Raw genomic sequence first — 27983 nt, forward strand, 5'->3', positions numbered from 1 at the left:
AGACAGGACAGCAGATCATTACATGTAGGAAACCCTTACCCCACACTTCTATTTAATGGATGAATTAATCTAGCCTTTATTCAAAGAGGAGTACTTTGCAAGATAGATCCAATCTGACATCCTGAATGTATTGCATTTCAAATTGGGTCCTGGGCTCCATCTTCCACCTATCAGGGAATAAATGGCCGAAAAACAACCAAGACTATTGAAGGCTTTAACAACACGTATGACCAGCCCGCAGGACACTTATGCATGACCCTGGAACATGGAAGCTGGACCCTGGTCCCCTCTACTCTAAAGACTGTTCTGGGATGCTAGAACCCACCTTCCTGCAGAGACATATCAACGAAAGCTTAAGGATGGAGGCTAACCACTGGAGAAACCCTACATCTGTCAACCTTTTGCCACACGTGATTGGGTAACATAACATCCTGTGAGTCTGTCCATCCTTTCATTTTGTGGAACTAGACTTCTCCATTGGTAATAAAAACAAAACATCAAATCCAGAGGTTTTTAATTCGAGACATGAAATTGAATTTGGGTTAATAACTCTAATCCTTTTCAGGCTCATATCAGTATGTAGTGTCTCTCCTGGGACATGTCTCCATGCTTTAATGTTCAGAAAGCTCTTTATGTTTCTCATACTGCCTGTGCTGCAGCACCTCTTTTCACCCTCTGTCTGAAACCAGAGCCCAGTCTGCTCTGATTGGTTAGCTGGCCGGCTCTGGAGTGATTGGTCAACTGCTTAGAGATGTCCCGCCCCTTACCCTATCACGTACAATGTGTTACGTTAGAAAGAAAGGAGTCCAGTTGGAGGATTTTAGCCTTTGCAGACCATTTACATGCACACATTCATTTACAAACACAAAAACAAGGAATGGGAAAACCCCAAAAGCATTATGGGCCTCTTTAAAGCACTATATGTATAACCATGAATACAAAACACAGAACTGATTTAATATTTTTAATTAGAAACAACAGCGCAGAAGGTTTTCATGGTGTATTTACATCGTTTGAAGACAGTCCTAAACCTAAAAGCAATGCATTGAGTTATGTAGAGCATACACACGTGACAAAATATGCAAATAAGTTAATTTCAATTGATAACCATGTGACAGATGGCTCGTAGAACTTAAATAATTACTTCATGCTTTCAAAGAGCACAATATAAATAATAATCTTAATGCACAGATAAAAACACAGGAGCATGGGAATTAAACACTTAGCAGCACGTCTGCGTCATCATTACTCATACAAGCTGATTCTACATAAATACAGTTAAACAAACCGTGGTTACAGAGCCGGATAATGGTGTGTCTTTTTTGTTAATCTGTTCATTGTCGACTCTAGACACGGTGACGGTCTTTGGCAGATTTTCATAAACATGTTAGCAGACATTGTGTTGTTAATAATGCTCTCTTATGATCAATACACCATTGCACATTTGAACACAAGCTGGGGTTTAAATCTAAGTTGAATTTGGACGAACAAATGCCTATCGTAACAGATATGACTGAACAATTAAAGCAGGAAACCTTGATTTGTATTCTCTTGAATCTCCCAAATGCATTACTCAGGGATGTCTTCATGAATAAGCTATATCCTGTCTTCCATTCAGTGCACACGTCGAAGATATTGTTGCATTTAAAGATGCAATCAGTAATATCATACTGGTGATGGAAGGCACACGTATCTGGAGTGTTCTCATTAAGAAATATAGCACTTTGAAGGCACCATCTTATCTGAGACGCCCTGTGGAGATATGGGGACCTGCCAGCATACAGACACTATCGAGCGTTTGGAGAAATGTAGGATGCACCAGCAATGGCTCAGACTTAATGTCAAGGTATAGAGTGGTGCAGAAACAAGTCCTGAAAACCCAGGAACTTTTGCTCAACGTTTTTTTTGTACATTTTTGTGGTAAAGAAAGGCTAAGAGATGTTAACAAGTCAGTGAATGCTGCTCTCCTTAATGTCCAGAGTTTTGATGAGTCACAAAATGCAGTTTGCCAACAAAGAGGGATTTCTCAACGTGCCAAACATTAGCCGCCATTAGCTTAGCGATGTGGTTTGGTTATAGCTTAGCATTAGCATTTTGCTTCTGGCAATTGCATTTACACTTTGAAAAATCCTAAAATGGTGTTAATATGTGGAGATTATCCTGCTGTGTGTTTGCCACAGAGCTTATTTTCTGCAATATATACCAAAATCATGTGGGAATATCCCAATGCATTGTCGAGGAAGTGCTATGTGATGCTAGCTTCAATGCTACGTCATCCCTGCACCACTCTATATTCAGGCCTTTGATTTGGAAAGAACGTCTGTATTTTTTTCTTCTTGACCTTGTGAGTCCCTAAACAAGATGCAATGCTACACCAGTGTAGTATACTGTAACATATTGTAAACTTGAAATGTGCAGATCAAATCCTACTGTAACATTTAACAAAAAGGCTAAAAATCTACCGGGTTATGTTAGGAATATAAGTGACAGTATTAGTAACACAGCAGACCCAGACTTTGCACCTTTTTCTAATAGTTATAAACAATCAGCAGGAAATAAAAAAGTCCTCAAATGCAGCTGATTGATCATTCATTCAGAGACATCGTGTTGACGTATCAGGTCAAAGGAAGCAACTGCTCAGTATCCCATCACAGCATTTTAAGGAAGTTACATGCACCTCGTAGAAAAACGTCAAACCAAAATATCAGTCGTGTCAGTGGGCACGTTCAAAGCAGCCAGCGAGTTACTCTTGATTGTTAACTGGAAGATTAAGATGATGAATATATATGGCCCAGTATGCAATGTTGCAGTTCCCTTAAGCATACTAAACAGAAAGGCACCATTGATATTTTTCTGCACTGAAACATACTGTCTGCTACATACTAGTGTATGGCACTTTACCTACGAGACGCGTGTACATTTTCTATTTTATAAAACTCTTTATTTACTACATCACTAAAATAAAAGTCTCATTTGTCTTTAAAAGTCTTTACACAGCAAATAATGTATAGAAAATAAAGGTTTAATCGTGACTTTTTTTGATTTTTTTTTTACCCTCAACAGCAATCAGCATTTTACTTCTTAACCTTGTACAGCAACTGGATCTGGTTTGACGGTGAAACTGCTGGACGACATTTCAAGCAGGTCACCATTTGGTAATGCTGGGTTAGTCCTGCAGCTGTCCATCGCCCTGAGCAACAGGGTCGTAGTGCTATGTGTGGTGAGGAAGGGTGTGTGTTCCCCCTGAGGCTCCTCTGCTTCGATCACTGGCATGCTGTCCCCACTGGACTCTAGATTATGCAGAACATAGCTCGCTCTTTTGGTGCCGCAGCTGTCGATGTTGTTGTTTGTCTTGAGTACCTCCTCAGCTGAGAACATATGGCCCACAGCTGTGGTGTCATGCTCACCTATGACCTGGTAGTAACCGTTCTCCATGGTGAACAGAGGACTGGGTGGTAGGCTGTGTGCCTCGTGGCCGTGGTTGTAGTGAGCAGAGTTCCTCTTCTGTTCGTCTCGGCTCATGGTCTGACGCGTGTTGGACAACAGCAGGGGGCGCTCCTCCTCACCAGAGGGGCTCAAAGCCACGGAGGGGACGGAGATGGCCAGGCTGGACAAGGGGGCTGACATCTCGGACGGGGGAGACCCTGGAGTTGCAGGAGAGGTGCAACACCCCGGAGACAATGCAGTCGGGGTTCTGTCAGATACAAACCTACAACAGAGACACGTTTACTTAACATACGTTCTCATGCAATGTTTGGGTAACACATTAGACGTTTGAAAACGACACATCATAGGCATTGAACGCATCACTGAGCCTCATGATAACTTAAACTTGCAGTGAAGGATTTTATGCATAAACACATCATTCTTTCTGATGCACTATATCATAAATACCAGTCATAAAACACTACAGATGGGAGTGTCTTATGGATACTCTAGACCAGATCTAAACTACAGCCTGATTAAGGGAGGCTCATAATGCATTATGACTACCATTTCTCAACTTTACACACCTCAACAGAAGCGTAGCAAGGCCTCATAGCGTGCTATAATTATCCTCCAGTAAAGTAAAGTACATATTGCATCTACAGTACAGTAATGCATGTTTCATCCTAGCGTCTCTGTCAGTGGTAAAGTGTAATGTATTTTTCATTTTTCGTGCATTTAAAGAATGTAAAGGACACCTACATGTGAATAAACCACGCAGAGAATCACAAGTAAAAAGCGTAAGGGATGAAATGTGTGTGTGTGTGTGTGTGAGTGTGTGTGTGTGTGTGTGTGAGTGTGTGAGTCAATTGTTTTAGATTTCTTCCCTTTCTTCCCTTAACAGATACAATGATAACTGCAAATGTAACGTGTGAATCATCCGTAAGACACTTCTATTTCCTTATAATCTATATAGTTGTTTTGCTGTTGATCATCGTTAAGCATCATGAGTGTATGATTACAGTTTGGTTGTGGTCTTCTTAGGTAGGGAGTTACAAACATACTGCAGGAAAGGTAAAGAAATGCTTGCTTTACTCTACTGTATTTGAACAGCAAATACTGGCATGCATCCCTTTTTCTGAGTGGAACAGCAGTCTGGAAGCACAGTCATCAGAGGATGAAAGGCATGAGGGCAGCAACATGCATAGATGTTGTGCTGATGCTCGATTGTTAAGAGAGAAATTGGCAAGCTTGAGCTACAGATTAAGAACGCTCTGAGACAGGCAATACATTAAAAGGGTGTTGCTCTTGATCACAGCAGCTTCTAAAAGACGATCAGACTGCTGGCAAAGGGTGACCAGGGCCTCAAAAAGCAACTGAAAGTCAGAGGCACGGTCAAACAAAAGGAAAGTAACAAAGCAAAACAAAACCAGGATGACAGGAAGAAAAAGGGAGCGGCAAATCAACCGGGAGAACACGAGGAATACACTGGAACAGGGCCGCTGCTAAAGCCCCCCCCGCCCCCCAAAAAAGAGGATAACTCTGGGGTGGGGCTTCTCTTTACATATTAGGTAAAAACATCTAATTTGCCCGAATTGAGGGATAGGGAACTGTTCATAACAACTTTATATATATTTTTCCGTGTATTAATGGAATGATTATTATGACTGTTAATTTCGGGGGCCCCCACCAGGTAATAATAATAATATATTGTATTTGAAGGCGCCTTTCTCGGCACTCAAGGACACCGTACATGATACACACACAAAGACAATAAAGGGAATCAACAATGCAAAGGTACAGGGGGCCCTACGCGCTCTGCGTACTCTGCGCATAGGGAGCGGCGGCCCTGCACTGGAAAAACAGAAAGCTGAACAAGACCAGGCACGACGTGGACTGCTACAATGATGTAAATAGAAACAGGATTAATTACATCGATAAGACACAGCTGCAGGGGTTAGGTAAGGATAGGAGGGCGTCAAGGAGATGACACACAGCTACAAAGAAACAGGGCAGGGCAAAGGCGGGAAAACCCACAAAGACTGGAAGTCAAACGACACACAAAGAGAAAATACATTCAAAATGAAAGAACATCTGAAACAAAGCATGCATGTATTCTGGAAAGGTGCCTTGTTGGTGCTTTCCCATGTGTGGTAACATGAGGGGACAACATATTTGCACTGAAATGGGAGGAGAGGCATGCTCTTTGGTGCTCATTTTGGCATACAATTGCATTTAAGGCCTGCTTTAGACCACCCTTCTCAGTGTCCTCATGTCCTTCATTCCTATTTACCTGCTCCAGCTTGATTATAAATGGGCTTGCATTGCACCTCTGACGCTGAAAAGCCCTTTTAAACTACATATTTAAAACACACCGAGGGCTCTGAATCAGAGCTATTGACGGATGGATTGGAACCACAGAACAGCCACGCTCCGTGAGTCGGGTTTACATCTTTTGTAAATCTCCTTCAGATCCTTATGTGGTTCATCCCGACCAGAGTCTAGCTCGGGTCACATTTGCAAAGCCATCGACCTGCACCCACAACGTAAACTGCCCTGTTGTCTTTCATTATCTCTAAATCCATTCCAATCTGGTTTAATGTCAGACCTGACCTGTAATCAACTTAAGGCTCAGAGCTGCTGCTGCTGTGCAATGTACAGAAACTACTGTAAAAAATACACCTGTTTCAACAGAAACGCTTCTAAATAATCTGGTTAAAGGACGTTTATTTCCCCCATAACGAGCTCCATGGCTCTGACAGAGGTAGGCTCAACCAGGTCAGTGCTGGGGAATAGATGTTAGCCAACATAGCCTGATATTACGTGTATTCTGAGCCCTCAGGAGGCTATACTGTCATTATTATTAAAGAGGGAAACTGCCATACTTCACACACAGTCATGCTGCCTCTAAAAGCTGCTTCCCTTTTAGTATAAACACATCTTAAGACAACCATGTCTTGTTAATTGTAGTGAATTTATTAGACTAAAGACTGTGTTTTATTCAAGTAAATGCATTGAATTAGACTAGAGTTATCTGTATACAGTAAGCTGCTACATCTTGATGAAATAGGGGCTAAATGGACCAAGAATTGGGGGAAAGTGGGAGGGAAAGTCATCCATTTAAGCTGCTATTATACGGATGTATGAATGAAAGAATGGGTAAGGAGGTATAGATGGAAGAGGAGTAGATTGAATAGAATAGAAATGCAGATCCACCTGATGTTGAAAGAAAGAAAGGGCAGCTGGAGTGACTATATTCCTTCTATTTATTCTGAACTTCTGTCTGCCTCAGATCAAGTTTCTCTGTCGGTACAGGCAACTGTAACTGTGTGGAGAGAAGACCTCCTCCTGCCCTCTGAACAAAGCAAGTTGTAAACAATCTCCCCGTCAGATAATGAATATATGCTATGAGTCAGAGAGTGACGTTATCTAATGTCTTCTGCAGAATACTCGTTACGTCTTGCTGATGAAATGTTTGATTACCAGCTTTCTCAGAAAGTCGAGTCCCAGCCCGTAACTTCCAATAAACCTTCAGAGTCTGACATCATCTCAAAGCTCTCCTGTGTACGCTTTGGGTTCTGGCTCTTTGCTTCAAGAGTTTCATCACAACTTGAAACAAGTCCAGTGAACGGCCATTATTGGGGTCTTCTCGTGAAGCACTTGAAAGGTTTTGCAGCTCTGGAGTTGGTGGAAAGATGTTGCTTAAAACAATGCATCTGATACAGGATGAAAGCTTGTTTCTGGAGCCTTAGTCTGAACGAGGAGCAGTAAAATAAATCGGGCTGTTTTGCATGGAGAATAAGCTGTTGCCGGGCAGATTTCAGAGTGAAGCTGTGCATTAATTGCATGATGGCTGGATAACAATTTAACCAAGTTTTGGGAAAACCTGGGAGGCATGGAGGTGAGGCTGGAGGAGTGATGCATTGAGTTCAGTCTATGGTCGGCTCCTTTCCTTCTTTCCATGGAGGTATTAGATGACAAATATGCGCTCGGTCTGAATTCTCTCGGCTGGCCGTTGTAGATAAAGGTACTGCTGCTTCGAGATCGACATGATTGCTGCAGATTATACGCAAGCTAGACGGGAGAAGGTCAATAGATGGCTAGTGTGTAATGGTTATTACAGGCTGGAAAAACATTTGGTTAATGCTAAGAGAGGGGGCGGGGGAGAGGGAACAGAGTAAGAGGAATGGACTGGGAGGCAGGGAAACAGCTGGGAGAGCCACTGTTTGGACGCCTGACGGAGGCTTTAGATTACATAACGGGATCTTGTAATCAGGATACTTTTTGACTCAGTAGGTGAACCTATATGTTCATACAGCAGTGTGTGAGAGTGTATAAGGAGCTGGGAAAATCCCTCTCAATTGAGGTGTGTTTCATTTATATTTTCTGACGGGCTTTTTATTTTATATGTAATTTGTTTATTAACACTTTTTCTCCTTATTTTTTCAATGCATTAACAGATTCCTCTTATTGTGGCGCCCCAGTTGTGTAGGGAAGTGTATTGGGAACCATGAAACAGTCGCACGGTATACTATTAACCATCCTGTGGTGCTTGGATCAAATTTGAAGGTACATTTTATGTTAGAGTGCCAGAAAAATCACATGTTTGCTTGTATTATAGGTTTTTCCTCATAAGGTTTTGGAGTTTTATTCAAATTTAAAGCATCTGGGGTCAATTTTGTAAAAATATATTCAACATTTTTTCCTTTTTTCAATTCAGAAATTAGGTTAGATTTGGTGTAAATTAGGTTTATTCGGCATTTATTCCCCCAAACATAGTAAAAATGGTGGTAATAAGCAGGAATAAAGTTGGCTTGAGTGATTATTCATACTATATGCTTTATAAATAGTCCAACCGGGTGGACAAACATTGATGGGAAGACAACACAAGGGTTAAATAGATCAGTTTTATTGTGACGGCTACTTTACTCTATGCTTGTTTTCCTTCTGAATGCCTCTTCTGTTAGAGTTAGAATTTATCAACCAATTACCTTGTCATTAAGGCAAGTCCCTGTCGGAGTTTGGTCTGTCTCGGCACTTCTTTGGATGAGCACTTAAGTCTCTGCTGCCACCGGTGGCGTACAGGCGACCCCGGTTGCCCTGTGCGGCACGGTGGCTATTCTCCGCCAATGACATCACCGAGACAGACTCAGTGTCAGACAGAACACTGTTGCTCCAGTCATTGCTCCAGCTGCGGAGACAGGGAGGAGGTCGTTTACATGGAGACAGGTTTCAGACGGGGCCTTTAGACCGTGACATTTATATATTGTGGTTCAGATTTATGCAGCCGAGCCTTTCTTTCACCGTGACTTATTCCCCACAGTCTGCATGAAGTGATGCAGCAGTTTCTATACAGCATCTACACCTCCTTTTACATGTGAAAGTGAAGAAAGAGGGCCCAAAAAACCTTTCATACTTTGATTTTGATTCATCCATGCATCGTAGCATAGTTATTAAATAATATATATGTTTTAGTTACAGATTAAGGGATGGAAAGAGGTGTTTCCTGGTGCATCACATCCTCGTGAGACACATAATCCTGTGCACTTTGAAGCAGTGTTTGCAGCAAACGTCTCATTGCGGTTTTGCTGTGACAGAGCTATTCCTTACGTCCTGAAATCCAGAGGCTGAAAATGGTTCAATGTCATTTTCCTAGCCAAAGCTAAACTCCCAGCCCTGCTGATTTAATGCCTGTCAGGGTGACCTTATCCAAATTATCATATACTGCACTATTTGTCAACTGCCTCAGCAAATAAGGGACAGGAGAGATCTTGCTTGATGTGACACTTATACATTTCCTGACATTTGACATTGGACATTTTGGCCTTACGATCAAGAATGCTTGTTAGCATAAAGCGGCTAGCCTGATGCTAATGTCTGCAACCAGGCTTTTGTGCGATTGTTCATGTCTTTTTTAAACACAATTGCTCTGCTAATTAGCAGCTCTCCATCTACGCGTCCTCTCTGTTGTTCTTGTGAACTAATATCGTTTCTGTTTTATTGTTGAACCACAACTTTCTGCATCAAGAGCACGACAGACATTATCCCCAACCAACTACATGTGAATTATAAAGACTTCATATGAGTGTAGCCTCACAAAGACACTTAATCACAAAGAAAATAATAACAAGAGCTGCTTTACAGACACCGCGGCAGGTACTGTATCTGACACACGTTAAGCTCCTGCAGGACATAAACACCTTAAGCAATCTATAGAGGGCATAAAGGTTCACCATTAACATTCACACACAACTGGGGAGTATGTTATGTATGTTAATATGTCATTAAACTATTCACTGTACGGCAAAAATCGATTCAGGCGAAGCTCAACAAGTTTTTCAAGATCACCATCTTTTTTCTGAGCTTATTGTTCTGATAGAAATCCAACCACTGTGCCGACTGAGCCAGGAGATGATCAACTACTTTAAATTGTATTGCCCTTGGAGATGGTGGATATTCACTTTCTATTTGTAGTGGCATATTTCAAGTTCTTTGGACCACCAGAGACACGTCAAAAACCGTCGTGCTGTCACAATCTTAGTTTCCTGTTTTATTCTGACATGTCTTTTCTCCTGGTTTCTTACTCCCTGTGTTTTCCCAGCTGTGTCTTGTCTCCTACCCTTGTGTGTCTTTAGTCTTGCTCTCCCTAGTGTTCTCTGTGAGTTCGTCGTCCTTTTCCTCATGGTTTTGGTTCCTGATCTCGTCCCTACGTGTTTTGGATGTCCCTCGTCTTCCCTCCTGTGTCCTCTAAGTGCGCCTGGTTTCTTCCAGTTTGGTTTTCTACTCTTCCTTTTGTTCAACCTCGCCTGCTGTGGAAGTTTTGTGTTTCTTTCGTACCAGCTTTTAATTTAATAAAAGCTGATGTTTTTGTTTATATTCCTATTGTAGTGCATCCTCACCCACCCAGTGACAGGTGCATCAAACACAAAATTGAACATGGAAACTTCCTGGAAACAGGGTGTGGGGCTTTTCAATATACCTGTTGAATTCTTCCTTACCTTTGGCTCGAGATGTTGGTGAATGTGGTGTTGGGTTCATGCGCAGATAAAGCGGGTTTGCTTGAGGAGAAGGTTGTTTCTGTTTCCCCCTCAGCTGCATGCTGCGCAGTCTTCCCGTCACTTTGCTATCAAAGGGAGCAGAAACACAGGTTGACAGGTGACTAAAGACAGGTTGACAGGTGACTAAAGACAGGTTGACAGGTGACTAAAGACAGGTTGACAGGTGACTTGCATGGACTGATTTGAATCCTTTTTTCTTTTGAAACCAATAAAAGTAAAAGCCTACATTGATGAGCTGCAAATCTTGAAGAGGCAAGTTAGAACTCGGACATTCTCTGGCTGAACTTGCCATGTTGGGGTCGACACCGGTATTGCTTTTGTTGTTTCTCTTTTTCCTCAGACTCTGCCTCACACGGTCATGGAGCTCCTTCCTCCGCTTCCTGGTTGTGAGAAAACAAAAGGGAGGTGGTTGTAAAAGCGGTACAGTTCAGAAGTGTGCCTTTAATGCTGCATTCACAGGGGATTCAGGCAGGTGGTAGACAGCAAACAGGGTATCATTTGTTTAGTGGACGAGGAGAGAGGACAGTAAAATTACGTGTAAGGAGTAATGCGCAGTGATGACGCATTTTTGTAGGCAGACCCGGAAGACTCTCCTTTGACAGAAAGCAATGGAATTTCCATTTGGTATATTGCAGAAAATAAGCTTTGTAGCCAACATGTGTTTTGTTCTGCAGTAAAATATCCACATATCATACCACTGTGTGACTTTTTGTTTCATAAATTGAATCAGAAGGAATAAAAAGCTAACGTTAAGCTATATGCCTCAATGCTAAGCTAAATGCGGCTAATGTTCAGCATGATGACGTTTAGCAGTTTGTTTGGTCACATGTTAGCAAGCATTGTTTTTTAATTCACACACAAGCTTAGGACATTCATCAGTGGGGTGTTAATGGTGTATTTTCTACCAAAAACACAATCTTTAAACCATTGGCTTCGAGATATGGATTAGCGGACAAGCTAAAATGCTAAGTCTTTCCCAGGCTTCAGGACTCATTACTACTCCCACTCCTACTTACCACTCTGCTGCTGTCCAAAGAAAAAAGATAATTTGTCTAATTTAAAGATCACAAAAGTGACAGAACTCTCTCAGAAAACTGGACAACAAGTAATAATTTTAGCGTGACAAAACTCATGTGAGCAGAGCTTGAAATCCTACCGAGATTTTACAAAAACCTGCCAAGTATATTCCTCTATCTAGTCTGAATGTGTCTTTACACTTGATATAAGACCTCATAACTTCAAATGGAACAATGCAGTGAGATATAGGATCTTGATTTTAGACAAGGCATCTTAGTTACGCCAAAAAACCTTATTTTGAGTTTAAGAAAACAACACTGTTTAGGATTTCTGGCTTATTTTGAAACCTAATTTCCTCATCCTGGTAGTTTTCAAAGCTAATTACAAGACGTGATTTATCTAAATATCCCATCTTATTTCAAGAAACCTTACCAAGCAAATGTTCACTTGTTCTGTTGGCAGATTGGTGTACTTATTACAAGTGGAAACATCTTTTTTATGTGTTTGAGCAGCATTTTTTCCAGTGATATTACAATAATTGTTTCTCCTATATGATCTAAAAAGTGTTGACCACCTGCTGTGTACCGCCCGCCTGAATCCGTGTGAATGCACCATAATTCATGAGTGAAAAAAATGAAAATGTGACATGAATTACTTTGTTTTGCAGTAGGCAACCACACACATGATTCCAACGACTAGGAGTGCAATGCAGATCCCTGTTATTGTTAAAATGCGTTTCTGATACAGCTCCTCGGCTTCTGAAAAAGAGGGGAAAGTCCAATCTTAAAACTTCAGGTGTGTACAAAACACACACACATACACATACACACACAAAGGCTACATTAGGACTATTTCAGCCACAAACCCAAACCAAAAGAAACAAATAGAAACCAACAGTCAGTTATTTACTATTATTATTGACAGGATTCAGATGGAATCCATTGGCCGTCATTCAATAACGCTTCAAAGCAGCCAAACATGGTATTTATGAATGACCGTTACGTTTGTCTGATGGACGAAGCATTGACAGTTTATCTATTTAAGGTGGCAGGGATTAAGTATTGCACTTCCATAAAGCCGAGACAGTTTTAATGGTCAAATTTGAGGCCTAGATATCCTACGTTTCAGTCCCAGCTCGCAAAACCCTGGAAACTACACTTCCAATAATGCATCTCAACAGACATTTTCCCAGACTTGATATCTCTTATAGCTTATAAAAACATAATCCAACTGTTCCAAAAGCTGTGTCCCTTTAATATAATGATCAGATAAGGTGGTTTTAGCCTAAAGGCAGGAGCATTTGCAACAAATCCAGCTCTTAATAATGGTTAATGCATTTCCGTAGTACCGCATAAACCTAAAACATCACTTCTTGGAGGATGGAGGACGGAGCACCACTCAATCAGGTGAATATCTATAACAGAGATATATAACAGTATAACTTCCATATCTCTCCGAAGTTATCTCCCATCCATTGGCTTCTTTCCCTTTATTTTGAATTCCTTTAAATTTGAACATCAAGGAGCTCTAATCGTGAACCCCCGTTACTAAATAATCTGTGATTTAATTCCTAGCCAATCGTAAATTCTAATAATCCTTTTACATTTCAGCAATTAAGTTTATTTTCCTCTTTTGTGTTGATTTTTCCTGATTTTTTAAGTCCTTTTATCCCCAACTGTGTATGAGAAGTATAATATTAAGTTGTGTTTTACATTGGAGCAGATTGAGCATTATGAAGCATATCTTGTAAACTAAATGTTATTTTTTTTACATTTAGCTGCAGAGACGATTGGATGTTTTTCCCAGTGTTTAAATATAGTCTTATGCCTGAACCAGTTTAATGATTTAGTTGGTAATCAGTCTATAATAGAGGCTCTATGCAGGACATTTAAAACCATTCAGCTGTCTTAATGTTTAAGAACAAATTGAATTCCTTTCTGATTGAAGAAACGAAAAATATTGATTGATTGATTGAAGTCCAAATTCCAATCAGATATAAGATGACCCTGTCTGTGGTGTGATGAGAAGAGGCAGAGACTACAAAGCTGCTGTAATGAAGAGGGACTGTGGGGAAGAGTAGGAAACATACATGTGGTGGAGGTGGAGACAGGAAGGCAGATGGAAATAGATGGATGGAGGTAGGAGGACGGTGATGCTGCTCTACTGTCTCATGCTGAACACTAGTTGCAACAGAAAATGCAGGAGGGGGGGGGTGAGCTGAAGGAGTGTGGACATACAGCGTCAGAAAGCCTCTTGGGCGTCATGTATACATCAGCAGTGACTGTTTCACTGAATCGCATGTGACTTTTTTTTGCATTCAAATGATAGCTTGCAGATGCATTTGCCAGAAATATTGTTCTGATTGCTCTAATGTGTGGCATCCTATTCGTGCTGACGGTCAAGGCTGTATGACCCCCTTCATCCGGCAAGAGAAACTAGCTTTAGTTACAGGGGGGTTAAGCTTACATCTGCAAACTAGGAGGAAGGAACAATCCATACCCATAAAATCAATCCCAAGATGTTCTGTCAGTGCGGAAAGGTGAAAAAAAAAAAGAAAATTGGGTTTTTCAGATGATATAGTATTTGAATGGTTTGAGGTTTACACAAAATGTGGTGTGAAGGTAGAAGAGATGTAATCAGATTTAGCTCAGTCATTATACACACAATACACACTGTAGAAATAACTAGAATAAACACCTACACATCACCGTAGTTTATTTGGACTTTACTCAAAGTTCTTCCTTACACCAGGTTGGGTTGTGCATCTCTATTTAAAACTAAAAACATGACAGCCACGTTGCTTAGATTGCTGTGGAAATACAGAAACACGGCACACATAAGGTGAACGATTACTTGGATGAGCTGAACCTAATTGCATTCAACGACTTAAACTGAAGCTCAGTTCTGTTTGGATTGCACAGCAAACACATGCATGTACTGCAACCCTGGCCTTCCAACAATCACGTGTATTAAGGACACATTTCCCATCATCCATCTAATATCTGTGGGATAATAAAAAGCCATTTGTCCAAAGAGAGGCTCCTAATAAGTGCATCCAACCACAGTAGAGCAGGATACCATCAAAATGTGAACTGTAAGTACATCTCTCCTGAACAAACCACTGAAACTGCTCATACGAAGACCAGTAAGTGGTCATCAGAACCACAGGCCCTCCCTGGAGAATTTAGCAAACCGTCCTACTTTTCCTGTTGACTTGACCCCTGGGTCAAAGAACATCCTTGCAGGACAAAGGTCAAAGAAATGCTAAGTGCCAACTGGGGATAAACCCAAGCCAATTGACCAATTTATGACCTGCTAGCCCACGGGTCAATATCTCACAGAGCATGGCTCCAGCAGGATGGTAGTCTGATTCACTGGATGTGGTCTGCAGCTATGAGCCTGCCATGTCGGTTTGAGTCTCTATTCTCATCCACAACTGCTACCTCCTTTCCACAGGATGAGTTTGACAAAGACAATTCTGTTGGATCCACTGAAGGTGCCTGTCTTCCTGTCTTTCCAGCTTCATAGACGTTACCATCTGCCTTTTGTTTTGTGTTGCAACAGAAAATAATTGTCTCAGAAATTGAGGAAACAGACTTTACAGGGTGTCAGACAATCACAGCTGGTATGGCATCACCACTTCCACAAGTAGGTATTTGATGTTGGGGCCTGCAGGGGTTATGGTGGTGGAAAGACGCATGCATGCTACTTAGATGTGGAGTCACAGATAGACCACACAATAAAACCAAACCAAGCGAAACTATTCAACATAAAACTTCAAGTAAAACTCAATTCTCTGGTTCATTTTCTAAAGGACTTACTAGAAGGCTCTATGAGATTCATACTGTTGGCTTCAATGGAAATGACACACCCTCATGGGCAGTGGATACACAAAAAGGGTGACTGCTCGACCACTAACACAGGACCAGACTCTGCTCACATCCCACTACTCAATGAACCTATCACCTGAACAAACACTGCAACTGACCATGGAAGAAGCTCATGTGAAAAGAGTATTTAACATACATTACACACCCAGATTCACCTCAAGGGGTTAGGGTTAAGCTGTTCAGTCATTGTTAGCCCAGGAAACTTGAGGTAAAGATAAGATAAAGGAAGGCAAATGTAGAGGGAACTTTGATTTGTGGGTGCAGACATACAGTACCAGTGTCACTGTCTGCATGCAGTAGCTTCTCAGGCGGATTTATGTAAAATATTGCATTGAAAAGCTCAGCTATGTTGCATCTTTGTCCTATTTTGTGTGTGTGTGTGTGTGTGTGTTTGTGTCAGAACAAATGAACAAATCGACCCATCACAGGACACACACAGTTACGATTTGAAATGTATATCTCAAACTGGTTCAGTCATTTGAAATAGACATAGAATATATATAATCTCTACGACATCACATGCAGCTTTAGCGGAGAAACAACACGGAAAATGAGGCTGCATACATCACACATCTACGGAACTGAGCATGCTCCAACCACAGGACAGATAGAAGAGGAAGTATACATACTGTAAAAGCTGGCCATTACATAGTTTTGGCAGCGATCACCAGTAAATTCATTTGGACACCTGAGCAGGAAACACAAGAAAAACAGACAAAGAGAGAAGGAGTTTATACAAGAGCTGTGCAGAACCCACGACAGTCATTACTGGTGTTGACAGAAAAGGGCCATTATAGACCAATATATCCAGACCTTCTTACACAGGCAGATCGAATTGGGGTCTCCAGGTGAGGGTGATTATACCAGAATAGGTGTTTTTATTCAAAAGACCCTCCAATCAAACTCTAGATTTGATCACTGTTGTGGAGACAACTGAAATTTGCATGTACCTATGCGGGTATTAGGACAAACCTAGTCTTGCTTTATCATAAACCTAAGTAAGGGGTGTTATGACCCCATCAAAACCCCCTCCAAATAGCAACAGAAGAGCATTGATTGCTTCCATTAAATAGTCATTTGGAATCAGCTGAACGTCTGGGTCTCCTGTATGTACAAATATGTGAGTTTGGACAAAATCCTCCCTGCTTTACCCGTCACATAGTGGTCAGTCTGGCATGGGACCATTGGGGTAATGCAGGGAGTAGAAGTAGAAATGAAAACTGAATGGATGGGGTGTGATGAGATGTGAAGTACATGCAAATTTCAGCGCACTTCTCAACAGGAAGTGTGCTCACCCTTGAACCGTAGGAAGGAACTTAAAAATTGGAACTGGAATCGGGGAGGGGGGGGTGAAACACCAGCAATGACATGTGGGATTGAATACAGTGGGGTTCACATACGTTTTGGGTCTGAGACTTTCTTAAGCACTGCTTGTTCACATCGGTGCCCAGTGAATCCATCCAAGCACCTGGTTGATGGGTAGAGAGGAAACATAAATACATGAACAGGACATGGGAACACAGAGACAAAACACAGAGACACCCGGGGGCACAAACACATGGGAGGATGCAACCCTGGGCCCTTTAATTGGCAAATCCAATGGTTTTAAAAGGCTCTACCAAATGGTGTGTTTAAGATGAATGATATTTAGTTCCCTTCCAATGGACCGGACAGGGTTAGGGTTAGCTTGCTATCTGGGTTAAAAGTGTAAAATGGCAGGTAAGGGGACAAAACATGATCCTTTGTTTGTCTGTGACGAGACACAAACTCCTTGTTTCATGCTTGACTCACACCCACCTGGACCCTACACCATTGCTGTACTTTGCACCTCTCCAAAGCGCCCAATGCTTACTATATTGGCACTGAATGATACTGTTAAAGCTAAATTATGGGCCAATATAAATGTGATTCTTGGCTGACAGTAGTAGCCAAAAATACAAAGCTTATTGTCCTTGGTGTGCTTACCCTCAGAGACTGGTGTCTAGGGGTGTGAAGGTCGCCTCTGTGGCAGGAAAAGGATTGTATTTGGTGTGGGAGGTGAATCAGAACCAACTAGATTAAGTTTGGCTCACCTAGACATGACGGGGTCGAAACACAAGCAATGACATATGGGATTGAAGTTGGGCTATCGCCTTTCCAGAGTTGCTCAGGGCGGGAGGAATACTTGCGGGCCCCCTTCTGAGCAAATGTGGTCAAGAGGGTCGCATGGAAGTATCTCACAATCGTTTGTGCTCATGGACCAAACATCAGATGTCTATCTCAAGTCTTTGCATGCCTACTTTGACAGGATACATTCTGGGGACTTGAGAGGCAACTAATGAGAAGGGTGGGTTGGGGTGTCATTGGGGGGTATTGGTCTGATCATGTCATCTGATCTGCTGCAGTCTGGCTTGGACCTTCAGATGAAAAGAGGAACTGAGCTTCCCTACATCCAGAAGCATTACCAAAGCATCCCAGGGGAGATTGGAGACAGGGAATCTGAATGGGCCACGTTCAAACACCCCCATTGCCAATGTATTTTTGGTTGGCGGACGAAGAATAAGGGAGGTCTTTTAGGCTGCAGTTGGCCAGGGCTTCTCCTGAAGCACCAGACAGGTAGGTATGGAGAAGGACTTTGAGTTGGCTCCAAGAAAGTTCTGTTCCACCTTTAAACGACTAATTAAGGGGAAGAGGTGCAGGGCTCAGAATGAGAGTGTACAGTTTGGGGAATTGCATCCATTTCCTGTCCCTGCAGACGCTGTGGATCCAATGGTTTCATCAGACCATGACCTCCTTTTTGGAATGTCTCCATTGTACTTGTGTAAAGTTGAAATCTGTGAATGTAAAAACCCCTTCCACAAATGAGAAAAAACTGTCAAATAATGTTTGCAAATATTTCCAACTACACTAACTTTTTAAGTGAATCAAAAAGGCGTTTGAAGATTCTCAATTCTAGGCTTGTAGATTTGCATTTAACACACAGAATGTTGAGACAAAAGGTCCACTGGTCCGATCCAAAAGGTACTCAACCATTTATTGGATAGCCTCTAGCTTAACCTAAACATTTATCTTTGGACTGTTCTGAGGTCTGTGTGCTAGCCACTGAATACAGTCTCCTCTGATAAAAGATAACAAACACTTAAACACCAGACAGAAGTTAGAGACCTCTGATGTTGTGGGTCGTTTGCATCTCTCTCTGCACACGAGAAAGGGAACGGTTGGAGGTGTAAGATATGGCTTGTATTAAAGTTTATGAAAAGCAGTTTTATGTCTAAGAAGTCTTCATATTATGTTTCAGCATCTCTGAAACAATTATTGTCAATAATACAACCATAGTCTGTTCTGTCTTATAGCTTGCTTTTTTAGTTTGGATCCAGCAGGAGCAAATTAATACTACCCGCTCTTTCTTTGGAGCAGGTGGCTTCATAAGCCAAGCCTATAGCTAAGCTTTGTGCGTGTTTAGACACATTAATGATCTTGGAAGGATAAGTTGTTGTAGCTCAAAAAATAACCTAGTCCTTTTATACTACGAATACAAACTGTGTTTTCCATCCTAGTTTCTAAGTTGATAGTTAGATATATGTATACATGATCTTTCCAATCACTTCCAGCCAAAGTTACCTTCTGTTTTTATAACTCAACATACAGCAGATATCATAAGTCCTGTGCATGTCATACCTGCAGAGAAACTTTGTGCTCCCTGGCATGATCTCCAGGGTGAAGCACTCCCCTCCGTTCACACAGTAGTTCCTCTGGCTGTCGCTGCAGCGGGTCACATGACTGGAGGTCTTTGCTGTGGTGGTGGTGGATGCGGAAGCTGGAGGACAAACACACCAACAGTTAGAGCAAGGAAAGCAAATTCTTATCCAATAACCATACGGCATGTTTACTCAATTTTCATCACAGTTTTGGGAGTTTGCTCGAACTGTTTTGAGTCAACGAACAGCTTTGGGAGTCAGGATACAAGAACGGTATTCCCTTACTGAGCAGAACACTGCTTACACATACAGTACAGTGAGGGCATTATGGTCTGCATTACACAGCACATTTCAGCCTCCTCACAGAACTGATGAGACGGGATGACAGAGAGGATGCAGCTGAACAGAGAGGCCCATCGATCAGTGTGTGATATCTGCAGGCTGGATCAGAACCTGTTCTCCATGAGGTCTTAATGACTGCAGAGGAGAGCCAGTTTGATAGCTCTACTTACACTTATCAGTCTTTCATTATGTTTGTGAACATCTACTCGCTATCAAAGCTATTACTGGGGATGATTTACTTCAGAAATGTTGTTCTGTAACCGGTGGATGTCAGACAAGAGCAGACCGGTCTTAGGGAGTAATGAAGTACATGTTACTGGATCAGTATGTAGAGTCTGTACTTTAAAGAGTCCTCTCCTGCTGATGTTCAGGTGTATATCAGTATGTAGTGTCTGTACTTTAAAGAGTCCTCTCCTGCTGATGTTCAGGTGTATATCAGTATGTAGTGTCTCTACTTTAAAGAGTCCTCTCCTGCTGATGTTCAGGTGTATATCAGTATGTAGTGTCTGTACTTTAAAGAGTCCTCTCCTGCTGATGTTCAGGTGTATATCAGTATGTAGAGTCTCTACTTTAAAGAGTCCTCTCCTGCTGATGTTCAGGTGTATATCAGTATGTAGAGTCTCTACTTTAAAGAGTCCTCTCCTGCTGATGTTCAGGTGTATATCAGTATGTAGAGTCTCTACTTTAAAGAGTCCTCTCCTGCTGATGTTCAGGTGTATATCAGTATGTAGTGTCTCTACTTTAAAGAGTCCTCTCCTGCTGATGTTCAGGTGTATATCAGTATGTAGTGTCTCTACTTTAAAGAGTCCTCTCCTGCTGATGTTCAGGTGTATATCAGTATGTAGAGTCTCTACTTTAAAGAGTCCTCTCCTGCTGATGTTCAGGTGTATATCAGTATGTAGAGTCTCTACTTTAAAGAGTCCTCTCCTGCTGATGTTCAGGTGTATATCAGTATGTAGTGTCTCTACTTTAAAGAGTCCTCTCCTGCTGATGTTCAGGTGTATATCAGTATGTAGAGTCTCTACTTTAAAGAGTCCTCTCCTGCTGATGTTCAGGTGTATATCAGTATGTAGAGTCTCTACTTTAAAGAGTCCTCTCCGGCTGATGTTCAGGTGTATATCAGTATGTAGAGTCTCTACTTTAAAGAGTCCTCTCCTGCTGATGTTCAGGTGTATATCAGTATGTAGTGTCTCTACTTTAAAGAGTCCTCTCCTGCTGATGTTCAGGTGTATATCAGTATGTAGTGTCTCTACTTTAAAGATTCCTCTCCTGCTGATGTTCAGGTGTATATCAGTATGTAGTGTCTCTACTTTAAAGAGTCCTCTCCTGCTGATGTTCAGGTGTATATCAGTATGTAGTGTCTCTACTTTAAAGAGTCCTCTCCTGCTGATGTTCAGGTGTATATCAGTATGTAGTGTCTCTACTTTAAAGAGTCCTCTCCTGCTGATGTTCAGGTGTATATCAGTATGTAGAGTCTCTACTTTAAAGAGTCCTCTCCTGCTGATGTTCAGGTGTATATCAGTATGTAGAGTCTCTACTTTAAAGAGTCCTCTCCTGCTGATGTTCAGGTGTATATCAGTATGTAGTGTCTCTACTTTAAAGAGTCCTCTCCTGCTGATATTCAGGTTCATATTTGTATCTTCTCCTGGGACATGTCTCCATGCTTTAATGTTCAGAAAGCTCTTTATGTTTCTCATACTGCCTGTGCTGCAGCACCTCTTTTCACCCTTTGTCTGAAACCAGAGCCCAGTCTGCTCTGATTGGTTAGCTCTGTTGTGATTGGTCAACCGCTCAGAGACGTCCCACCCCCTTTTCCTTTCACGTATAAAGGGAACGTTAGCTAATAGAAGCGTGAGTGTTTCATAGTGGTGTCACTATGTTCAGGATGGAGGAACTTCGGGACTTTATCCTTTGCAGACCATTTACATGCACTAAAACCTGTATAACACACTACAGGAAAGGGAATCACCCAACAATCCTAACAGGGGACCCTTTAAACTAAAAACTATGCTATTATATTATTATTCCAGATAACACGTTTCTGATCCTAACTATCCTGGTTTCTTCTCTTTTATTGTGTGGCTTAAATTAGATTACTGATTAACGAGTAATTAACTGAATATATAAGTAACCCTCCCAACCCTACAAGCAGCAAACCACAGCCTCCATAAACCAGCAGGGCTGTAAGGATAGTAAATAGTTTATAACAGGGATGCCTCAGCTCCCAAAGCCCAGGGATTTCTGTTTCATCCCCATCACGCCTGTCGGAGTCTAAAGATGGATGCAGATTCCTCCGCTCGGTTTTTTCTGGAAGATCAGAAACATTAAACCGGCGCTGGAGCTCGGCCAACGGGCCACTTCACTTCTCTGCTGTTCAGCCGCTTTGGGCAGAGCTGGGGTTGCATCTGCAGAGCAAGCAGTCTGCTGCAGTGGATGGGGTTTCTGTCTACTGTTGTCAAGGACAAACCATGATGCACTGCACCAGCTTCCTCTGCGTGACTCTGTGGAATCACATCAGTGCCGGGGGGGGGGGGGGGGGGGGTTCTGAATGTGACTTTATTTCAGGCACAGATTTAGTTGGAACACTGCACTAAAATTCAACCAAACAGAATTCTGTCGCGTAAAAATGGTTTCCAAAGATTTATCTTTTCATTCATAAATAAAATTCTCCAAGGAGTTTGGATCGGGTTTATTCGCCCATTTGTAAGCAGAGGGCCCAATCATTATAATCATAGGTGGAAGGGTGTAGCAGGAGCCAAAGAAGAACCCATAAACTTTTTGGAGCGGATCCGAATCAGATTCAGATGCACAATTTGTCGTTAACGTTGGCAGATGCATGGCATTGGCGGAGGTCTACACTTTCCAAATGCCCCTCTAATTTATTTATGACAACGTACTCTGGCAACCTAAAAAACATCCTGCAGAAATGGAGCGTGCCAGCCGGCCCAGGGAGGCATTCGTTCCTGAGGGGCAGCACAGCAAACCCCCGTGCTTCTCGTCAAAACCTTTCCAGAATCATTCTCCCAATTCATCACTTCCTGCACTAGTTTTACAGTCAACGCACTGTGAAAGGTCGGCAGTCACAAGCTTTTATACTGGGAAACAAAAACAGGAGGATTTGACACGATGCTATCAAGGTTACTGAGAAAAACGAGACCTTCAATCTAAAATTACGTTCTGCACTTTTTCTTCAATGTCACTTTTATTTGAATCTTAACCAAACCTAAAAGAGGGAAGGGTTTCATGGTTTCATGGGTAAGGAGGTGCAGCAGCTTCATGCATTAAATATGCATTCATGTGTAGCTATGCTGAGGACATGCCGAGGGCAGTGTGACTCCCAGCAGCTCGGAGCTGTTCCTGCACAAAAATACCCAGTGAGCAGGGAGCAGGGGAATGACCCAGGAAGACTAAATTCAGCGTCAGGAAAAAAGGCTTTCTATTTTATTGCATCCTGCAGTTTACCCTTGGTAGACAGACAGTATAATGAAGCTATATTTCACTCCTTCAAAAAGAGGTAGAAATATGATGTGGTTATTCCATCTTTCAAATGTCACGTGTCTTGACAAATGATTTGAGGAGAAACTCACTGAAATTGATCAATACTTCATTAATATTTTCATTAATCTTGTAGGTAAATATCCAACACTGGTGTCACAGTCTGAGTGCATCCTGTTGACCTCAGTGAGGGACACACCCTCTAAAGGGAGAGACTGTTCTCCCCTTCTCTTTCACAGGTAAAACTCCAAAAAATGATCAACCAGTCAATCCTTTCTGCTTTTGATTTTGTCAGACGGTATGTCTCCATGCCCTAGAATTTGCCTTGTGATGATCCAATGTTATTGTCCAATGGCCAAGCAGGGTTCACCTATCACCGGGTGCACAGTATTCAGGATGTATAGGTATTATTCCTTTGTGTTTAGTTACCATCTGACGGGAAGAGTAAAATGACTCGGGTAAAGAAACGGATATTAAAGAGCCACACTATCGGCAGCGGAGATGGATCACTACGTGGCCTCACCGTCTGAAAAATGAACCACCTAATCTAAGTATGGAGGAGTCTCTGCTTGTGTGTGGGTTTCTCCTACGCCCTTCTTGATTACCATGCAATATGATACGATAGGATGATCATTTACTGTCTGATAAAGACTGCATTTGTTCTCGTGTCACAGCAACACCAAGGACAAACATTAAGACGAGGAACAACAAGGAAGCAGACGTTTAAAAAAGACCCTTTAACGTGCATTTCATCTTGGATTAGCAGGTGCACATAAAGCGTGCTTCAGTATATCTTTGATTTGATAGTAATAGCTCATAACCAGCCATCTGATGTACTGCACACTTCTTCCTTCTTCTTCCTACATGCTTAACTTATACATCCCTCCCATTGGCTCGCTACTCAATCACTGTGAGTGGTACCAAGGCAAACCCCTCAACAAAAACCCATCGTTTCCTGTCGGGTGCTATCTGGATTCTTGATCCTAATGGTGGAACGAGCTCCCCGCTGAGCAGCAGAAAGTCTACACATCTTCTGTCACAGACTGAAAACCCACCTGTTTCCACTGCACTCTGTACTACACAGGTGCAATACTTTAAGTCAGTTCAGAATATAAAGCAAAAGGAAAGGTATTAAAGCTTGAATAGAACTTTTAGAATAACCTTATGGTGACTATTCTTGGAAGTGCAATATCAATATCAATGTCCATTATTTGGAGGATCCACTGCCCCTGCACTGCAGTCCCTCTCTCTGCCCAGCCGTAGGAATCCAAATTAAATGGGATGATTCAGCAGCTCACGCTTCATACCCAGTGCCAATGCAGGACCGGAGGTGAAGTGGATATCATGAAGAACACACACATCCTATAACACACACTTTCTTTAAGCTTAATTGGAGCTTCTGGGCTTTTCTTAATCAGTGTTTCTCACCTAAAGGCATCATGACTACCCCTTAGGGTATAACACGTATATGCTACCAAGATATGAAGCAGTACTACTAATCTATCCAGCATCAAAAATAAGATGAATATAACAATAAAAAGATGTAGCACAAGAGAGAGTACTTTTACTTTCATTACTTAAAGTTCAATTACCTGATAAAGACCCTCGTTTTTCTACTTCAAATACATATTTTGAGTGCCTCTTCCACCACTGGGTGTTATAAATATGCATTTCCTCTCCCTGCAAAGCATCTGAAAGCCTTGGTTGGTGTATTTCCCAGACCGATAATGCAGGAATCATTTATTTGGCTCGCATTGGAAGCTATAAAATGTTACGAGACATCAATTTGGGGTTTTGCAGAATCATCCCATATGGTCCCGTGCTGTTGTGGACCGCCGTGTGCTTCCTCCCTACACAAGGTGTCGCTACCTGCGTCCTCTAGCAAGGAGCTGATCGGCGGAGTCACATGCAGGAGGGTCAAGGTCTTAGTGTGCTTCAAACTAAATGCTTTTTGACTAGGAAACCATCTCTCCAATAGCAGACTTCATGCACACACTCATAGCTGTGTATAGAAGTGTGAAACCTAACATCTTTAAAGAACCGTCTGAAAGCGTGTTGTTGAGACTCCAGGCACATGCAAAGTAGTCCACAGAGACAGATGTTACTTAGTGCACTTGAAGCATGTAATAAGGCCTTCACACTATCCCCATAATTACAGGAACTAACTAGCATGAGTCAGTTCTGCAACAACAGCAAACAAACAGGTTCTCCTAAGTGGCACGGTGACAGATTCAGGAGGATATGTGGCGGTTATTTATTTTCGTAAACAAACTGTTGGGTTTTCCTGAAGGCAGATAAACACTTTAACCTCACATTTTATCAAGAATTTTGACTAAGAGCAACAGACTTAATGCCAAGATATCCTGTTTACCACATCATCATCATGGCATGCCAATTAAAAACCACTGTAAGGATCCCATTGCCATATATGGTCAAGGAAGCTAGGACAGGTGTCCCATCACCTGTAGTGAACTCTTGTCCAATGTGTGTCACCTGTCATGTTAGTTTCAGACCTCTTACTTCTTGTTGAATCCTCATAAATCATTGCAGGTGTATTTTGAATATATTACAACCCTTTTCTGTCCGGACTGCTGTTAAATTTGCCATATTTTTGATTCATTTTCCTCATAATGAAGTGCAGGGAGCAGAATTTGCTGCCTTCTCATGATGCGTGAACAGGTTGCATCCCATCAGGCTGCAAGGAGACATTTCTGAGGATCATCTGCAAATTTTAGAGTGTTTGTTTATCCTAAAGTATGAGGACTTTATGATAAGATGTTCTTACATGAGGCCCATTAAACCATCACTGGCTTCCCATGAGCAAACTCAACTAATTGCATTTGTTGACCCGCATGAGCACTACTACTGTCAGCAGGTAGAAGCCCCTGCACCACTAACCACCATTAGAGGCATCCTCTACCTTTAGGATTACAGTTTAAAATAAGTGTATATATACGTTGACCGAGGCTCAGTCCACCACCACGATCCCAGATGAGCTAACCCAGATTCAGACCTGCAATAAAGCACACGGTGACTACAACGGAACGTCACGGTGGCGAGACAGCCAGTATTAGTGGGATGTTTTTCCCTGCGGCGGACGGACGGATGGAGGGGGCATCAATTAGCCTCCACCAGGCTCTGACCTTGAAATGGAGCGCCGGAAAAACAGGAAGTCTCCCTGAACCACAGACACCAGCTCCGGGTTGTGTCCTGCATCATTTATTGATTTTTTCATGTCACATTGACACATCTTAGGGCTCTTGCATATTGTATACTGCTTCAAAAAACACATCATGGATTTATTCTACATCATTAAGAGAGGATTAATACTTGAGGATGTTAGAAATAATGCAGGGCGAGAGTCAGAGCAGTTGTTTCCTGCACACCTTCAGCAATATTTCAGCAGCTAGGTCATGGGCCTCTTGCTACACTCTGCAAGTCACAACGTGTCTGCAGGAGACTCTGTGTGACAGCGGAAAGAATGCACCATACGCAAACACACTGATCAAACAGGAAGACACTCTGTAAGAAAAAGAGGATGAGAATCACAGTCCAAGGTGAAGCTCGTGGCCCCCATCACGACATCCTGTTCTGGGACAAAGGGGATACTTTGGTACTCACATTTGGTCGGGATGAAGATGTCGTTTCTCTCCTGTGTCGTCCGAGGGAGGGGAGTCTGCTTTGGGAGGGTGGGCTGCTCTGCGTTGTATTTCAGCGTGACAGAGGCATCAGCGTGAGTCACTCGTGGGGACGACGCGTACGGCCCTCGTGTGGATTTCTCCCCCGTTAAAACGTCAGGACGTCCCGGGGTAATGGCGGTGGTCAGGGAGACAAAGGAGGTAGACGAGTGAGGCATGGACACAGTCAGTCCCAGCGTGGGGGTCACCGATATGATGATCGGGTCCTGTCCGATAGGTTTGGGGTCTAAGTGTGTGGGGGGTTCGTACTCAAAGATCTTATCCACAAAGACCCATTTGAGGCCGGCGGTGCACAGGGCCAAGCTCAGCAGGCAGGCCAGGATGGGAAGGATGCAGATTTTCTCTGAGTGCAGGCAACTGTTAATCCGTTCCATCTCTATGCACACACAGCAGGTCCCCGGCAGGGCCACGACTCCCAAAGCCCCCACACGTTCCCCGCCACCCTCTGCACCCTCCTCCCCACCCTCGCCAGCTGCCTCCGTCTCCTCTGGTTTCTCCTCTGGGACTTGTCCGGTATCAGAGCTGGTGGGGGAGGCCGGTCCAGCAGGGGGAGAGATGTCCTCCATTCCCTCAGTCATGCTTGGCTCTCTGAAGACTACAGAGCATCACACAGTCGGCCCCCGGTCTCCTCGACTATGTTTTCCATCATGAGGCGGCAGGAACGTCTGAAGAGTGAGTAGGAACCTAACAGTCTGGGAGGTAGGTAGACTCACTCATGCTTCCCCACAGGAAATCAGTCTATAAATAGAATTGGCTGCAAAAAAAAAAAAGAGTCCTTAAATGTTCTGCATGGTGTGGGAAGAGAGTCGAGGAGTAGCACTCACTCACCTGAGCGCTGGGAGGCGGTGTGGACGTGACGGGCCGACTGCAGGGGCTGTGGTGCGGAGGACGGGACGGCCAGCCACTGCAGAGGCAGGAGGGACATGCTGTCTGCGCGAGGAGCTCCAAGAAGCTGAAAGGCTGAATCATCAGGGAGCGGCAGGTGCCCTTCCTCTCAGTACAGCTCCAGAAACAGATGAGTAAGGGGAAAGAGAGAGAGAATCATAGAGAGAGAAGAAGGGGAGGGGGGGCTGCAGCAGTACAGGAGGGCAGAGAAGACAGGATACTCCCCCTTTTTTCTTCCTCTCAACCCCTCTGGCCTCCTCCCTCTTCCTGTCTGCAGGCTGCTCCCAATCCCAGCACAAAGCATCCAGCTAAGCAAGTTCCTACTTGATCCAATTAGAGGGCACGTTCGGGCGAATCACAGAGCCGGCAAACTGTTGTAGCCTCCCACCCTCCAGCACCACTCCCCGTTGATTATGCTGATACTGAAGGGTGTGTTTTTTGTCAAGGGGAAGCAGACATATGATCCACCCCGAGAGGATGCAGCCTTTGTGCTCG

The 27983-nt window shown here is 42.8% G+C and overlaps 1 protein-coding gene across 4 annotated transcripts; it reads right to left on the reverse strand.

Annotated features, from left to right (window-relative positions):
* Positions 1–950: 950 nt before the first annotated feature.
* On the reverse strand, positions 951–27753 carry nrg1 (neuregulin 1). Of its 4 annotated transcripts, none has more exons than XM_063889913.1 (9): positions 27432–27753; positions 26527–27357; positions 19049–19187; positions 16021–16079; positions 12157–12259; positions 10711–10864; positions 10425–10549; positions 8418–8617; positions 3504–3709 (listed from the first exon to the last, which is right to left on the reverse strand). In XM_063889913.1, the coding sequence occupies exons 2-8, from the start codon at positions 27179–27181 to the stop codon at positions 8425–8427; spliced, it is 1428 nt and encodes a 475-aa protein (XP_063745983.1). In that variant the 5' UTR covers positions 27182–27357; positions 27432–27753; the 3' UTR covers positions 3504–3709; positions 8418–8424. The 4 variants fall into 4 exon arrangements, with proteins under 4 accessions (XP_063745980.1, XP_063745981.1, XP_063745983.1 ...); XM_063889912.1 differs by lacking the exon at positions 16021–16079 and adding an exon at positions 16792–16859; XM_063889910.1 differs by lacking the exons at positions 8418–8617; positions 16021–16079 and adding an exon at positions 16792–16859 and having other exon boundaries at positions 951–3709; positions 27432–27741.
* Positions 27754–27983: the final 230 nt, after the last annotated feature.

This window comes from Eleginops maclovinus, chromosome 8, assembly GCF_036324505.1.
Source record: "Eleginops maclovinus isolate JMC-PN-2008 ecotype Puerto Natales chromosome 8, JC_Emac_rtc_rv5, whole genome shotgun sequence".
Taxonomy (NCBI): Eukaryota; Metazoa; Chordata; class Actinopteri; order Perciformes; family Eleginopidae; genus Eleginops; species Eleginops maclovinus.

What these genes read in the sequence shown, in the direction of transcription:
- nrg1 (XM_063889910.1), bottom strand. Translation starts at nt 27,181, where the DNA reads ATGACTGAGGGAATGGAGGACATCTCTCCCCCTGCTGGACCGGCCTCC. An exon ending in GTTGCCTACTGCAAAACAAA is followed by an intron (nt 10,865 to 12,156) that starts GTAATTCATGTC and finishes TCTCACAACCAG; the next exon opens with GAAGCGGAGGAAGGAGCTCC. An exon ending in AAGATTTGCAGCTCATCAAT is followed by an intron (nt 10,550 to 10,710) that starts GTAGGCTTTTAC and finishes TCCCTTTGATAG; the next exon opens with CAAAGTGACGGGAAGACTGC.